The 16,845-nt window shown below is 34.1% G+C and overlaps 1 protein-coding gene across 1 annotated transcript; it reads right to left on the minus strand.

The window, feature by feature from the left end:
* Positions 1 to 1,753: 1,753 nt before the first annotated feature.
* LOC124830062 (5'-adenylylsulfate reductase-like 5) lies at positions 1,754 to 12,162 on the minus strand. The gene is made up of 4 exons (XM_047303680.2): positions 11,904 to 12,162; positions 2,863 to 3,044; positions 2,479 to 2,603; positions 1,754 to 2,296 (listed from the first exon to the last, which is right to left on the minus strand). Exons 1-4 carry the CDS (start codon positions 12,048 to 12,050, stop codon positions 1,902 to 1,904), a joined length of 849 nt encoding a protein of 282 aa, XP_047159636.1. The 5' UTR covers positions 12,051 to 12,162; the 3' UTR covers positions 1,754 to 1,901.
* Positions 12,163 to 16,845: the final 4,683 nt, after the last annotated feature.

Below are 16,845 nucleotides of genomic sequence, written 5' to 3' on the forward strand. Positions count from 1 at the left end.
TCATTTGAAGAGAAAGGCGAAGAATGATTTAAACGGATTTGCGAGATACCTCATTTTTTTTATCACCCACGATGTTGCCTAGATTTGAGAGGATTATGTTTAAAAAGTCGGCTTTACCCTCAAGTCATTCTAAAATATCACAATCAAATAACGTATTCGATTATAACATTTTGATAATTGATTTTGGTTGATAATAAATAAAGAAAAACATGCATATATTCAGTTCTTTATTGTTGTATTCGATTCCACGTAAGCCATATTCGGTTACAGCTCCATTCACACATATAAAAAAGCTTGTATTCGATTCTCCATTTTATGTATTCAGTTCCCTTGTAAAAATGCACCATGTATTCGATTCCTTTATTTGATGTATTCGGTTCCCTTGTTTCGATTTGGTCATGTTTGTAGTGTGTCCTGCACCAAGCTTCGAGAGAACCATACCATACTGTATCTTGAATTGATTTGATATTTACTTTATCTTTTTGTGAGCTTCCAAAATTAAACTTTACCTATGTGAAATGGTGTTTATTTAGTATTTAAGTCGAGATACAACTTCATCAATATGGATAATAACTTAATCCAAAACAAACAAAATAAAGGTGGGTACACCATCCAAAACTATAGTTTCTAGTGAAAAGTGAACGACAAAGAGACTTCAGCTTTTGGTCTATATTATAGAGCACACCAAAGAATTAAGGTGTTGCTAATAAGTTAAAAATCTTTTATGCGCGTAATTCTTTTATTTAAAAAAATATTATATTTTAAAAATAACTATTCTACTTTACTTAAATATTATATTTTTACATTTTAAAAATATTATATTACATTTAAAAATAAATTCATTTTACTAAACTATAATTTTTGTACATTTTAAAATTAATTTTAATAATTAATATCAATGTTTTACTCTTTATAAACATTTTTACAATTAAATATAACGTTAACAATTATCATTTTATATTACTTTAATAACTAGGGACATTTTGATAATCTTCAATTTTTACCAATTAAATAATTTTTTTTATTTGTTACATCAATCAAATTCTATGCTAATTTTTACAAACTTTACTTCTAAATCTATTTTCACTTACCTCCAAATTCACTTAAATAAATAACAAAAAATTCACCCTCAAATCCCTTCAAATTCATCCACTCACTCCCCCTCAAATCATTCCCTCCAAATGAACACAACCTAAACTCTTTTAACAACTTCTATTAGCTTCTAGTAATACATTTAATATTTTATCAACTTCTAATAACGCATTTAATATCCTACTTACAAATACTAAAAAATTCCATGATGTTTAAGAGTTGAAACAAATAGTAATTTACAAACATTCTTTTCTCTTAATCCACTGTCTCACAAGTGTAAAAATATTAAGATGGTGTTTCATTGGTGAGGTTATAAGAATATAAATGAAGGGAATGTACCTGTACATGTGTGTTTGACCAAACGTTCGTTCCATTTATAAACGTTGTAGACTATACTTTTTTCTAGCAATAAATCAAGTAAAACTAAATTCTGAAATATACTCATGAATAACTTTCATTAAAAAATTCTTAATTTAAGAAGAGGAGAAATCTTGGACGAAATACAATTCAAACTTGACAAAGCAAGCAAATAAAGAATATTACAGATTGCTATATGTTTTGATTTTACATTAAAAACATAGAAAGGATTCTAAGAAAAGTGAAAAAGCAAAAGAAATACCTGACTCAGTTTTAGTATCAATCACCTCTAAAAGAATTGAAAGACAGAAAAATAAAAGAACATCACATTAAACTCATAACGTGTATATACATTCAAAATTTACTAAGTTACTGATAAAACCTTCACTACCCTCTAAAAGACTAGAACAACATGTCAACATTGTTAGTTCATACATTGCGATTTGAAACCATCACTTAGCTGAAGAATCACCAAGGGAAACAGAAGCCAGAGATGAGGCCCAAACTCTGGCACTCCTTGCCCTCTCATGAAAGCTCCTGCTTTTACAGAGTTCTAGCTTGGTCCAAATCCTCTTCACATCCATTACATGAAGAACACGTTCCATCACTTGGCCAAGCTTTTGAAAGCTCAGATGATTAAAATAGGATGAACAGAATGCTTTGAGATGCGGCATAATCGTGGGAAATACAGAGAGAATAATTCTCAGACATAGAAACAATATCGATAATGCCAAGTAAGGTTCCCTTCTTGATATCTCTCCAAGGGAGAAGCCCTTTATAGTTGAATGTTCATCACTCATCAAGTTGCTTAGTTCACCAACAACAACCTTGTCCCTGGCTTCTAATCCTAGTATCAGACATGGTAAGGTTCATTACATTTATCACTCATTGAAGTTTGTAACACTCAATGCAAATGGCTCTACTTTTAAACATATCATCAACAACAAGCTACCAAATCATAACAAGGTGAAAAATGGTGGTACAGGAAATTCCACCCGACATCATAGACAAGATTTCGGACATGCTTACCTGTGTTTCTCGCATAAAATTCTACAAGGGAGTCAAGATTGTTTGGACCATGATATCTCACTCTAGATGTCCGGTTCACCAGTAGTATTGCAGGCAAGCTATGGATTCCATATTTTGAATACAAGCTGCAGGGTAAAACACACATGACCATTAGACATTTATAAACTTTGACAAATTCATTATGCCATGTTCTTCAAATTATGTACAAATTACCGAGTAGCACACAACATAACAAACAACCTACTTTAATATTATTTCATGGCATAGCTTACCTGAGGCACTACTAAGCAAAGAATAAACCTAACTTCTGCGAATTGTATATATGTATACAGAAAAGGAAATAAAATTTATAATTGATACAAAAAAGGAGGGATGGCTTCAAACCTTGGCAAAGCCGATGACTGTTCAAGTGCTACATGTTCTACTTGAGGAAACATAGAGCTAAGAATTTCAAATTCAGGAAGTATTCTGTGAGAAAAAGGACACCAGGAAGCATAGAAGAGCACAGAAACGTATCCAACCCTCTTTCTGCTAGACAAAACCCCTTCTATAAAGTTCCCATCCACCTGAACAAATCAAAACAATGAATAAAACACGTCACCTGATTGTACATAATGATACAAATTAACCAAAAATAACCAAATAAATCATCAAAACATATATCAATCTTCAAATTAATGTAACTATCAGCTTCAGTTATGGGGTTCAGAGAAAAATAAGCATTTCAAGAAACTCTAAATCAACAATGATGCATTAGAATCAAAGCCAAAAACCATCTATGGCCTAGACACCATCCCTTCAAAGATTGGTCTTAGAATTTAGGTTAAAAAACCTAACTCAATATAACATAATCAATATGTAAAGTACGAGTTATTGCTTCCCTCCAACACTCTCCCTCACATAGAGAACTAGACATTTTGATCTCATAGCAGATTGCCCAATAGGCCAAACAATAATGGTTAGGGTAAATTCTATTACCATTTCAAAATTTATGTTAAGATATAACTTAATTCTGCAAAATTGACTAGTAAGACAAGAGTTGTTATTATAGATATGCTTTATGATTCTTTTATTTTTTGCATTAACAAACAATAAAACGAACTGTAATATTTTCAGATTTACATATCCCACGTATTACTACATGGACCATGTAGCCACCTCTACTCACACAAAGACAACAAGAACCTTAGAAGAAAAGCACGTTGCTGAAAGAAAAGAAAGCAAACATGATAACGAAGAAAGACACCTTAGAAGTTGGTACTGAGGGCCAGTAGCAAGGAAGAGCAGTTCCCAATTCCTTGAATCAGATATATCATTGAAGATTGAGTCAAAGGTTGAGAATTATCAATCAAGAAGGGTTCAATCACAATTTGCTCATTCCATGACCCTTACTCAATTTCAGTACTAGCAATTGATGAAAAATGACAATCACAACCTTGCAACAATCCTTCCACATCTTCTGCTACCCGAGAACAATGCTTTTTCAGGTGCTATCTTACCAAATCCTAATCCTGTCCCAATATCCAATCATATTAGGATTTTTTATTCGAGTACCAATAATCGTATGCTTGTTCCTTAAGGAACTTCATTTCCCACAGACGTGATCTTCATAAAATTATTTCCCTCCGTAATAATCATGTCATATTTGTTCATTCTGTTGGAACTGTCAATTTGAATAATGATCTCATTGGAAAATGTTTTATATATTCCTAATTTCATGTCATCCTCGTAAGTGAGTTCTCTATTACTCAATACAAAAAATTCTGTTCATTTTAGTGTTGATTCCCTTTTATTTCAGGACCAGAAAAACTTGAAGACGATTGGGAAGGGTGACTTGGTTCAAGGATTATGTTTGTACAATTCGTCTTAAGGTTTGTTTAGTGCATCTACTTGCTCTAGTTCTTTATAAAATCCTATTACTCATGACTGTAATATTGTTTCTTCTGCCATTTGACATGCTAGACTAGGTCATATATCTTCCAAATGTATTGAACTCATTAATAAAGAATTCAATTTTGAATCTAATAATAATGATTTCTTTTGTGACATATGTCCTGTAGCTCAGCCAAGAAAATTATCTTTCAATACTCAGTAATTGCTTTACAAATTCTTTTGATTTGATACATTATGAGATTTGGGACCTCACTATACTCCCACTTATGATCATAAAAATGTATTTCCTAACTTTAGTTGATGATATGGCAGGTTCACATGGATTTATCTGCTCAAACAGAAATCAGAGACACCTATCATCCAGCAGCTATGCCTTGGTATAGACCGAATTTCAATCACACATCAAGAAATTTATATCTGACAAATCAGAAGAGTTGGCTTTAATCTTCTTCCAAAGAAACTCTTCAACAGTTCAGTTATGTAGAAAGGCCCCAACAAAATTATATGGCAAAAATGTAACATCAACACCTATTAAATGTTGGTAGATCTTTATATTCAATCCCAAATTCCTATTCAATTATGGGGAGAGTGCATCAAGACTGCAATTTTCCTTATAAATAAAAGAACTACCGATAGGATCTAAGGTAAGAGGATAGAAGAAAGAGGAAATGAGAGAGCAGTTAAGAAAGACGGGAAAATGAGAGAGCGGTTAGGAAAGACGGGATGGGAGATCTTATATAAATATAGTTCTATTCATTGTTAGAAAGCAGCTAGTCATATTCTTTTGTTTAGACAGGTCTTGGACCTTGTGAGGGGGGTTAGGCTCCCGTTAGATGGTGGGAGGTTATGCTCCCAGAGATTGTATGCTACTTTCGTTGATGAGAATATAGATAATTCATTCTTTTCCAATTGTTTTTCTTGCTGTGATTGTGTGAGTGAGTTGTCATCGTTAGGTTTCATACTCAGAAACCTAACAAATTGGTCCGACCTGTCGGATCCAAATCGGAGGGAGAGGAAGATGGAAGGGAAGTTACATGCATTGGAGAACCGAATTGAAGGGAGGATGAGCGCGTTGGAGATGGCGGGAGAAGAATTGAAGGCTGACAATATGGGCATTTGCCAAGACTTGAAAGAGCTGACACAAGTGGTAGAGGGGTTGGCGCGAAATCTGGAACGGAATTCAAAAGGAAGTCAGGGGTCCAATAATAACAATCGGCGGAGGAGAAGAGAGAGTTCGGAGAGGAGAAGAGAGAGCTCGGAGGAAGAATTGGAGGACGACCTAGGAGACGCACCACCTAATTGGGTGAAACGGGTAGAATTACCCACTTTCGAAGGGCTCGACCCAATGGGATGGATTGCTCGAGCGGAGAAATTCTTCGAGATTCAGAGGGTAGCGGAAGAGGAGAAGGTACGATTGGCGTATGTGAGCATGGAGGGGAGCGCTGGCTACTGGTTCAGAGCTTGGAAGGAGAAAGCCAAGAATCGTTCATGGGATGGTTTGAAGGAAGCCCTGATGATAAGGTTTGGAACCATTGTTGAGTGGTTAACGGCATTGAGACAGACGGGGACGGTGGACGAGTATGTACAATACTTCAAGATATTGGCGGGTCGAACGAAGAGGGTGTCGGACAAGCAGTTGTTACGATATTTTCTGGCGGGATTACAAGAGGACATATGGAATCAAGTCCGACCGCATGACCCGCAGGACTTGATGGTGGCGATGCGAATCACAAGGGATGTTGAAGAATTCCAGGGAAGCGAAAAGGAGAGGATGGCCAGATCCGAATAGGAGAGGACTGCTGGACCCGAACGGGAGAGAACCGCCGAATCCGAACGTGAAATGACGGCCGGAATCGAATGGTCTTACAGTTACAGTCACAGGCCGAATGGTCTTACAGTCAAAACGGTGTCCCAGTCATTGGTCGAGCGGTTCGAGGCCATAGAAGACCAGTCGTCTGGGGGACGAACGAACAGTGAGGTGACACGGTCCGAGGCTAATCGCTATAACCCAGGCCGATCGATTGTTGTCGAGTGGTCCGAGGCTTTGCGCAATTACCCAGGCCGATTGGGAGCCGCCAAGAGTGTGGGGTCAGTACGGAAGATGCACGGTCTGATAAGGGACCGAACGGTATTGGCCATTAAAGGACGAACGGTAGCAGAACGAAGAGGAGAAGTAACTCTAGACTGGGAAGATCTGGCAGCAACGTTGTTTAGGGTTGTTAACGCGAGCCGAACGGTTGAAGGCATGGGGAGGAGCCGAACGACATAAAGATAGGAAGAAAAGAGCCGAACGACATAAAGATAGGGAGAAAAGAGTCGAACGGTATAAAGATAGGGAGAAGAGAACCGAACGGTAGAAGAAGTTAGTTTACAGGGAAGGATAAGAAGCTCCTCGCCTTCAAGTAAATAATGCAGACACGGAAAGGGTAACATAAATTTTATCTCTCAATTCGACCACCACTCAAGCCTCCAGACCGGAAGTTGCAGGTAGTAGCCAGCGGGTTCCCTTCCTGTGATAAGACCATATCACAATGCCATGGGCTCAAACTTCATTGTTCCAACCTTGAGGACAAGGTTGTTTTGCAACAGGGTGTAATGATAGGATCTAAGGTAAAAGGATAGAAGGAAGAGGAAATGAGAGAGAAGTTAAGAAAGGCGGGAAAATGAGAGAGCGGTTAGGAAAGGTGGGATGGAAGATCTTATATAAATATAGTTCTATTCATTGTTAGAAAGCAGCTAGTCATATTCTTTTGTTTAGACAGGTCTTAGACCTTGTAAGGGGGGTTAGGCTCCCGTTAGATGGAGGGAGGTTATGCTCCCAGATACTGATTGTACGCTACTTTCGTTGATGAGAATACAGATAATTCATTCTTTTCCTATTTTTTTTCTTGTTGTGATTGTGAGTGAGTTGTCATCGTTAGGTTTCATACTCAGAAACCTAACAACTACCTTCAATCTTAAACACAAAAGTCCTTTCCAAATTCTCTTTAAAAGAGACCCTTCTTATCAAGATCTTAGAAATTTTGGTTGTTTCATTTTTGCTTCAACATTACCCTTATATATAAATTCAGTTCAAGTGCCACAATTTGTGTGTTTATGGTTTATCCACTAGGCTACAAGGGATACATGCTTTACAACTCTTAAAGTCAAACCTTTATGATTTCCAAGGACGTTCAATTTCAAGAAAATATACTTCCCTTTCACTCTAGCAATAAAAATCAAACTTCAGATGATTCTTTTCCTAATACTCTGAACCCTCAACCTGCTTCAAACTCCATCAATCTACCCTTCTTGCACCTATTAGTTATGACATCAACACGTAATCTCATAGTGCACTTCCAAATTCCAATTAATTCAACTCATATTCTTAGAAGATCAACCAAAACCCTCAAACTCCCGACTCGTTTCGAAGTAGTGAGCCTACATACTACCATCAGGTTGTCAAATTTCCTGAATGGAGGAAAGCAATGCAAGATTAATTACTTGTCATGGAAGCCAACGGGGATGACCGATTGCTCCCCTACCTAATGATAAGCAATTATGGTTGCAAAGGTCAAAACCAAGGCAAATGGCCTCTTGATATTCTAAAAATTAGATTGGTGGAACAAGTGTATACTTGACAGCCTGGAATTGACTTTATAGATACATTCCGTCTGGTTGCTAAGTTAACTATTGTGAGAACTCTTTTTGCTATTGCTGCTGTTAAGAATTGGAATATCTAACAAGTTGACATAAATAATGATTTTCTTAATGGAGACTGTTTGAAGAAGTCTAAATGGAACTACCCATGGGATACAACCCTTAGGGTGAGAACTCAAATCATGGGGAGAAGTTAGTGTGCTGATTGAATAAATCCATTTATGGCCTCAAACAAGCCTTTAAGGCAATGGTTTTAGTAAGTTTTCTTCTAATCTTATTAACTCTCGTTTTTCTCAATCTTAAGATGATTATTCTGTTTTCATTCAAGGAAAAAATGAGGATTTTGAGGCTCTATTATATGCTTATGGCATATAGTTGTTGGACCAAATCCTAGCATTCTTACCAAATTTCAACAGCAATTGCAAAAAAATATTCAACCTGAAAATCGTTGGGGATCTCAAATATTTTTTGGGTTTGGAACTTGCTTATTCCAAGCAAGTTATTCTAAGTCAAACAAAATATGTGATCTCATTTAAAGACACTAGATACTTGGACTATAAACCAAGTAATTTTACTATGGATCCTCAATTCAAGCTCAATATCAAATATGGAGACCCTTTTCTTGATCCTTCCCTGTATAGGAGACTCATTGGAAAACTCTTCTATTTGACTATATCCAGGCCAGTGATATGCTTTATTGTAAATAGACTTAGTCAATTCATATCCAATCCTAGAAGACCGCACTTTGCTGCTATTCACCCTCAATGGAAGTATTTAAAAGCTACAGCCAGCCAAGGCCTTATTTTTTTTTCCAGAATGTCTACTCTTTGCTTAAGGCATATGCTGGTGCAGATTGGGGAAATGTGATGATAATAGATAATCTAACATAGGATATTGTACATTTTGTGAAATACTCTAATCTCATTGAAATCCAACAAACAACATACTGTTTCAAGGTCTTCAGCAAAGTCAGAATACCGAGCTATGCAAATGCTTGGAATGAAATCATGTGGCTTACTTACCTTATAGCAGATTTTGGCATGAGAATGGAACCAAATTTTCTGTTTTGCAATAATCAAGCTGTAATGCATATTGCTTCTAATATAACTTTTCATGAAAGAAAGGACTAAGCATATTTAATTGGAATGTTATTTTACAAGGGAAAAAGTTGTTTAAGGCATCGGTCAGCCAGATCATGTCAAAGACTAAATAACAACTTGTTGACTTATTTACATAAGTTCTTCCTCAAACACCTTCATAGAGGGGCAACATTAATGATGAAGGACTGTATATACCCCAGAGATTGAATGAAATAGAATACTCTTTCTTCCTTTTTGGTTCTATCATTTTAACGTATGAGATAGGTATCATGTCCACTTTAGTTCATTATTTAGAAAACTATCTATGCACTGACAATACTGATAAGTACCCTAAAATAAATGCAAAGTTGGTGTTAAAATTGCATAATCTATTAGACAGACAATACATAACCACTGATCTTGATTATTTAAGCCTCGCTAAGAATTTGACAACGATAAAAGCAAGTATTTATACAGATGAAACTTAGAACCATATTTTAAATTTAGCAAGTGAAAATAAAATCAATGGCACACTGCAATTAAATTGATGCTTGTGATTGTTAAACCAATAAACCAGAAGATTAAAGTTATTCCAATATTAGCCCGACTCATTCAGAGACCTATTCTGTTCTGTATGATATAAGTATAGGTCTTATGATAAACATAAGTATATCATAATATGGCAATTTTTAAAAACTTCTGGTACTGTATATTTAAATAATATTCAGAATAAAGTTAGAAGCTTAATATCAAATTATTTAACATAAGTTTAATGTTAACTTCGGTCTAGTAATAAAGAGCCTATGTTCTTGAACACAATTATAAAGGCCACTCATTATTGGAAAGTGATTACTATAGTATAAATTTCTTTTCCTTTCTAGTTCTAATATTATAGATGGAAAAAGCATAGCTGAAAGGGAAAACTCTACTAAAGGTGACTAGCGAGATCTTTAATGGAGATTAGTGCAAAGTTCACGAAAACTCCATACCATTAGCATAGTTACGAAAAAAGAAAAATTTCTTACTAACATATAGGTTAATTATGCTGCCACTGGTAGAACAATCTACGGCAATTACCCAATTACAAAGTTCAATCTCAACCACCCATATAAAATTTAGTTCCTTTGGTATCACCTTAAAATTGAAGATTGGGGATGAGTATTTCATACAATGTTTCATATATATAATCAATTTTCACCCTAGTTTTCAATATGTCAAAATGAAAAAAGGAATTTCTTTTTTCTTATTCTTTTCAACAAGTTGGATTGGATAGATGTATTTTGTATTATATTAGAAAATAATTATAAGTCTAACTCAACCTTGATTTATAAAGTGAGCGATACCATAATTTGGTCATATGAAAATTCTAATACAAGCCAACAAACTTCTCCAAGGTAGGCTTTCATACTATTGGACTTTAAATCTAACTCAAATATATAAAATCAGCTTGGAAGATAAGGATTGCCTCCACTTAATTATATATATATATATATATATATATATATATATATATATATATATATATATATATATATATATTTATTGTTTTGCTAATAGATTATGAAACAAAAGGCTCAACAACTGGAGAAACTAATTTGAGGGCGTGTCTGTAGTTGCAGTGGAAATGAATTGCTTGAAATAATCAAAATGTCACCAATTTCACAAGGAAGGTAGTTCTTTTCATTCGAAAGATTTCACTGGGATTAAATTTTTCCAACAACAGACTTTGATGATAAGTGTCTCATTCTGCATTTAGAAGATCTTCAAGGAGATAACATAACAGTGCTTGCTAGGTTAAAAAATGCATTACATGACATATGATGTGTAAACAATGCAATGTTTAAACAGCATTTTTTGCAATTTCATCATCAACGCTATAACTTGTGCCCTGTTTGGTTTAAACTCAGTGTACTTAAAGGAAAGGGAAAAAAAGAAGGGAAAACGCATTTTTTGTCTTGTTCATAAGCTAAAATCAGCCTATGCATCTTAGTTTGTGGAGAAGCTGATTGCAAACAACTATAAAAGTCTAATACATAAGTTGATTTTAACTCAAGCTAGAAGCTCAATTCACTCCTGTAGATGCTTTTGAAGAAATTCATCCAAATATTTAAAACAAAACAAGTAAAAATGATACTAGAACAAGTAAAAAAAAACCAATCAATTACACCTCAGTTTTCAGTCTGTTAAGCAATGTAGTCTATTTGTTTTTCTCGATGCCTGTCATTGGACCACAGAAAAATTCCTAGGAAGGAATCAATTAGACCCTAATCTTAATCTCACAGCAATTACCTTCTCTAACTAACCCTCATGCTTACATGAATCAATATGTTCAAAAGCAAAAATAAACAAGAATTAGTTCTGTCCAAATATATAGCTGCTTTTCCTTCTTTAATGGAAGTTTTGTAGGACCTTGACATCACAATGAATTCCGTCATTTGATTTGAATTGGAAAAGCACTTCTAACAAACCTAATCAACACACTGTCCTTCAACGTTATACCTTCAACTTTCCTCCACAATCACAAATTTCCCAAAATGATTCCCACATAGTTTGGCATAAGATGGCAGCCAACCCAACACCTAATATTCCGATTCCCCATTTTCAAATTATCAAAGCAGAACCTTATTCTTCAAAAGAGGACAACCATGAATCCAAACACCATTAATCACACGAAAAGCAAGAAGCCATAAAATCAAAGACATCATATAAACGAACAAAAGCAAATTCCCACAATGAGAATCACTCCAAAGAACAGAAGAAGATGCCAAGAAAGAAAATTTAGAAGAGGCAGTGACAGTGGATAGAGAGAGGCACCTGAAGAGGAGGGTTAGGGGAGACGATGAGGGAACATTGTGAGTGAAGATCATAGAGAAAGGAAGCAGAAGGTAGAGAAGTAGAGGAATAGGATGATGGCAGAAGAGAGAAACAAGTGATGAAGAGAAGAAGAAGTGAAGTGGCCATTGAAAGTTGAAGAAGCTAAGAAAGGTGTGTTATTTATTATGTGTAGAGTGAAAACAAGAGTGTTAGAACAGAAACCAACGGGTCTAAAGGGAAAAAGAAAGTAGGAAACGTGTTATGTTGTGTTTGTTTGTGGTATGTTGTTGGCGTTGTTGATGCCTCTTCTCATGTCTCTATCTATGGATTCAATAGTATCTTGGGTCAAGATGAAGTTGGATGGTAAAGACATGGCTAAGTTGGGTTGGTTTGGTTTGGTACCTCATTCTAACAAGGAGTCCAAGAAAGTAGGAACCTACTTTTCCTACTACATTTCACTAAAGGGTCTTCTTTTCTTTCCCTGTTTTATCAAAAAAACCCAATTTTTATAATGTTTTGCCATTGCCACCTTTCTCATTAAGATAAAAGCTTCACACTCATTATTCTCACTGTCGGAAATGGTTCCGAGTTACTTTTCTTGGAATAATTTCTAATAAATTTTTAATCAAATATAAGAAAATGCATTATTAGATCCTCTTAAAAGAAAATCCCATGATTTGATAGATATTATTCGCTCTGTTAATATTTTTTTTTTCATGTTCTCTCTTCACTTTTGTTTATGACCTTTACCACAACTACATCCAGGTTGAAGGAGTAAGATATTCAGTACTTTTTGTTTAATCAGAATTTAGTTGTTTAGAGTAAGTTTATGTTTTAATTAAAATCTTTCTAGTTTGAATGTTTTTAAATTTATTTGTGAATATTTTGAAGTTTTAACGGTTTTTTAATTAAAATATTGTTATCTAAAGTAATTCGTCTTTGATTGTGTCTTTTTGTTGTTTTGGTAATATTCATATAGATATCTTCCGTTTTTCTTGTCTTTTGCTTTGAATAGAAGAAACTGGCATGAGAAGTAAGTTATTTAATAGTCGAAAATTAAGTTTATACATTGGATTGAATTTTTATTAAGAAAAATATTATTGATAAGAATTTTGTAATAATGAAATTGAAATATATACATGATAAAGTAGAGTTTAGAAATAAGAATAGATTTTATTTAAACTTTCGAAATTAAGATGATCTGTTATCTGTTTTTTACCTAATTAAATGTTGTACAGCAACAAAAATATTCGTAGTGTTGTTTTCATTTCCATTTTCCAACATTGTGATAGTCTTGAATGTTGTTGTAATCTTAAATTTGATTGATGACAAATAAATAAGACTAAAAGAGAAAAAAAAAAAGTCAAATAACTTAATTATAAGGTATTTGACATTTGCTTCGGTACAAGATAGTTGACATTCACAAAATTATTTAAAATTACATATAATTTGTGTTAGTGTTCCAATTGATTGAAAACTTTAAAAATATTAAATTTACAAGTATTTCATTACTTATGTATTATGAAATTTGTTGTTTTTTATTATGATTTTATCGGGATTTTGAGTGTGAATTTGCAAATGGGCGACAAGATTTTAGTGATGGCTCGAAAGTTTCTTACGGTTTGGAATTGGATTCTTTGTTACTCAGAGGGGGGAGATCCATCTGCAAAAGACTCACGTTTAAGTTAGTAAGAAAGTTTAGAATCTTTATAAATATAATGAGTATGAGTAATTATGAAGTGAGTATTAGTTACAAAATACTTGTTGTATTTATAAGATTAACATGGATAGTGGATCTATATTCCTATTGGAATAATATTTACCTCAAGTATATAGTAACAGTGTAATTAATAATAACATAATGATATCTCATTATAAATAATAACCATAATACCAAACTATTAAGATTAGTTATGATATGTGGATATTGCTCCAATAGACATAGGTTTAGGCTGATCTAAAATGAAGAAGCTTAATAGGCTTTGTTGGCTCGTGCTCTTTAGTGTGTCTATTGGGTCAAGTAGGAACATAAGACCCCTAGTCTCGGAATTTGATTTCACATACGTGATTATTATTGTGTCTGATCTCTTGGTCGGGCCTTTGTCAACTTGTATAGTTTGTAGGTGAATTGGCCTTTCGGCCAATCTTCACAAGTGGATTTTCCCTCTAGTCGAGCTCATATGTGGATTGGCCCTCTAGCCGAGCTCGTTTGAAAGTTGTTGTGTAAGAATAGTCCTTCCAACTTATGTTGCAGACATGAGAAAAGCTTATGTTAGGTAGTTGGCTCTATTAGTTTTGTTGACTTCAGGCAAGCTTTTCCTAGTACTGTTGACTTTAGGTAGGCTTTGCTTAGATGCTATTGACTTTAGGCGAGCTTCGCTTTGATGCTACAGAATTTAGACAAGCTTCGCTTTGATGCGGCCAACTTTAGGCGAGCTTCGCTGTCATGCAACCGACTTTAGACGAGTTTTGTTGGGTGTTGGACTTGGACTTGGACTCATACTTGGATTCCCAACAATCTCCCCCTCAAGGGTGAGTCCCTTTCACATAGGTACACTCTCCTTCTAGCGGAAGTATTCCCAACCAACCACAACCACGAGTAGCTCTTTCCAACCGCCGTTCATCTTAACAAGACTTGCCTACCTGAATACCCTTTGCTAGGAAGACTTTTGGTATAGGGACCATTATACTCGTTTGATTCGGTCATCAAGACGAACCATTGACTCTGATACCACTGTTGGGTCATCGAGAAGGAGGTTCACCAGGGAGAGACAATATCAAAGAGATATGAGTCCAACCATATAAGGGATTAACATCACTCTCTACCCAAAACCTTAAGGTAATGAGTCTTTGACCTTTATATAGTGTTCTACTTTCTTACTTCTATCTCAACACTTACATATCTTATGTCCTTGTGCATTTCATCAAGTATATGCTATTTTGTTTTGGCTAATATCCTCAACTTGTCATGTCGAAGAACTTCTTTGAAATTCCTTCATAGTATTGACAACACCAAATTAAGCATGCAATGAAGAAACTATGAGAGAATTTTTTTTTCAATTTTATATTGATTTTAACAAATCACAAGTAAGTTTAAGTCAAGTCCTGTATATAACAAAAATGTTAAGAAATGGTTTTAAGTAACAAAATAATAAGGTAACGTTATACGTTATTTTTTGTACTAGTGGAACAAACATCTTACATATCCTATCCTTATAATCAAACAAGGTAATAAATTGTATAATTCTAAAGAAAGAGATTGTGTATTTTCTTTAAACAAACAAGGATATCTTATTCAAAAGATAATTATTTCTCATATTTTATCAAGCTCCTTTGTCATCCTTTCAGTAATTCTTCCTTGATTATTATATTCTTCTTCATTTGCATGCTCTTTTCATGCTAACGTGAGGGTGGGAGGCTAATTTGTATGGAGAGTTTAGTTCTTGGTGATGGTGTTAGGTTATAGGTATCATGAGAAGTGGTTGTAGGCGTTGCAAATGGTCAAAGGTAGGAGGCTAATTCTTGCTGTGGTGCTGGATTTTGGATGGTTAGTTTGGTGGCGAGGGTGACAATGATGATGATTGTGGGATGAAAAAATATTTTACATCATTTAGATCTACATTAGCTGAATAACTCATGAAGACCATATTTTTTTAACCTATGTAAAATGTGTAACTTATAATATCTTATTGCTAAAGTTTTATTAAATTATTGAACATATACATTACAAATTTATTACACATTGTTGGGATTTAAATATGAAGATAAAATTCTATATTAAGTGAAAATGGATCTGGGTACAGAATGAGAAAAATTTATAATTTAAAATTCTGGACTAACATGATATCAAATTTACTTATATAATTAAAACATAACATAAATGTCTAACCACTAGTCAAGGTATCTATCTGAGTGCTAATTTCCTACTCTGCACAATGTTCTAGACAAAGTTTGCTGGCCCACATAGTACATAATTTCATGGATATAGAGCTTCTTCATTAGCTTTGCTTACTGAACATTCTCAGTAACACTACATTTTGTTATGATTGATATTCTGCTATAACACTGATTTTGGTAGGAACTGTAACTGTACCATGTACTCTACCATGTCTCCATCTTGTCCCATACCATAACTAATGCATAAAGGTGTAGAAATAGAAATTAAATCTTCACTAATGATAATAATCATTAAACACATAAAAGGGCACAGTAATCAACCAATCATTACAAACATAAGAAGTAATTAAGGTCTGGTTTAGTTATATTTTTCTGATGTTAGAATAGCTAATTATTTAAACTATCACTCAATTATTATCATCCAACACGTGGTGCTTTTGTAATGAAAAATCTGTTCATTATACAAAAATATCTTATTCGATCACTTGAATAGAAACATGGAGGAGAAACGTCAACAGCTGTGTAACCGTACCAGCCAGCCCCAATGGAAAAAGATGTGTCACAAGTTGAGATGGATACTGCATAAGAAATATAGATATTTTCAGAATATATGCATGCATATATATATATATATATAATTGTTTAAAAGATTCAAATATAGTATTACTTATCAGCGAGATGTTATTATTCTATATAAGTTGTAGTTTAAGTAATAAATATTGAGAATATAAAGAATTTTACAGTGTCATTTTTTATGACAAATTACTATTAGATTTATTAAATTTTATAACAGTTTTAAAATACAACAATTATAATTGTTAACTAGTTCACACAGTAAAAAATTATATTTTCCCTGCTTTGAAGAAATATGAAATAACAGCAAAGAAGACAATGACTTGTGTCCCATAAGATAAGTTGGAAAACCGACCAAAAGCATGGACCCCTTCAACCCCCACTGTGCAGTTATTTATCTCCAAATGAAGGTCCCCTTCTTTCATTATTACAAAAACTCACTTCAATAATTTAAGATATTCATCAATTCTTA

The sequence above is a fragment of the Vigna umbellata genome, chromosome 5 (assembly GCF_029865625.1).
Source record: "Vigna umbellata cultivar VRB3 chromosome 5, Vumbellata_1.0, whole genome shotgun sequence".
NCBI lineage: Eukaryota > Viridiplantae > Streptophyta > Magnoliopsida > Fabales > Fabaceae > Vigna > Vigna umbellata.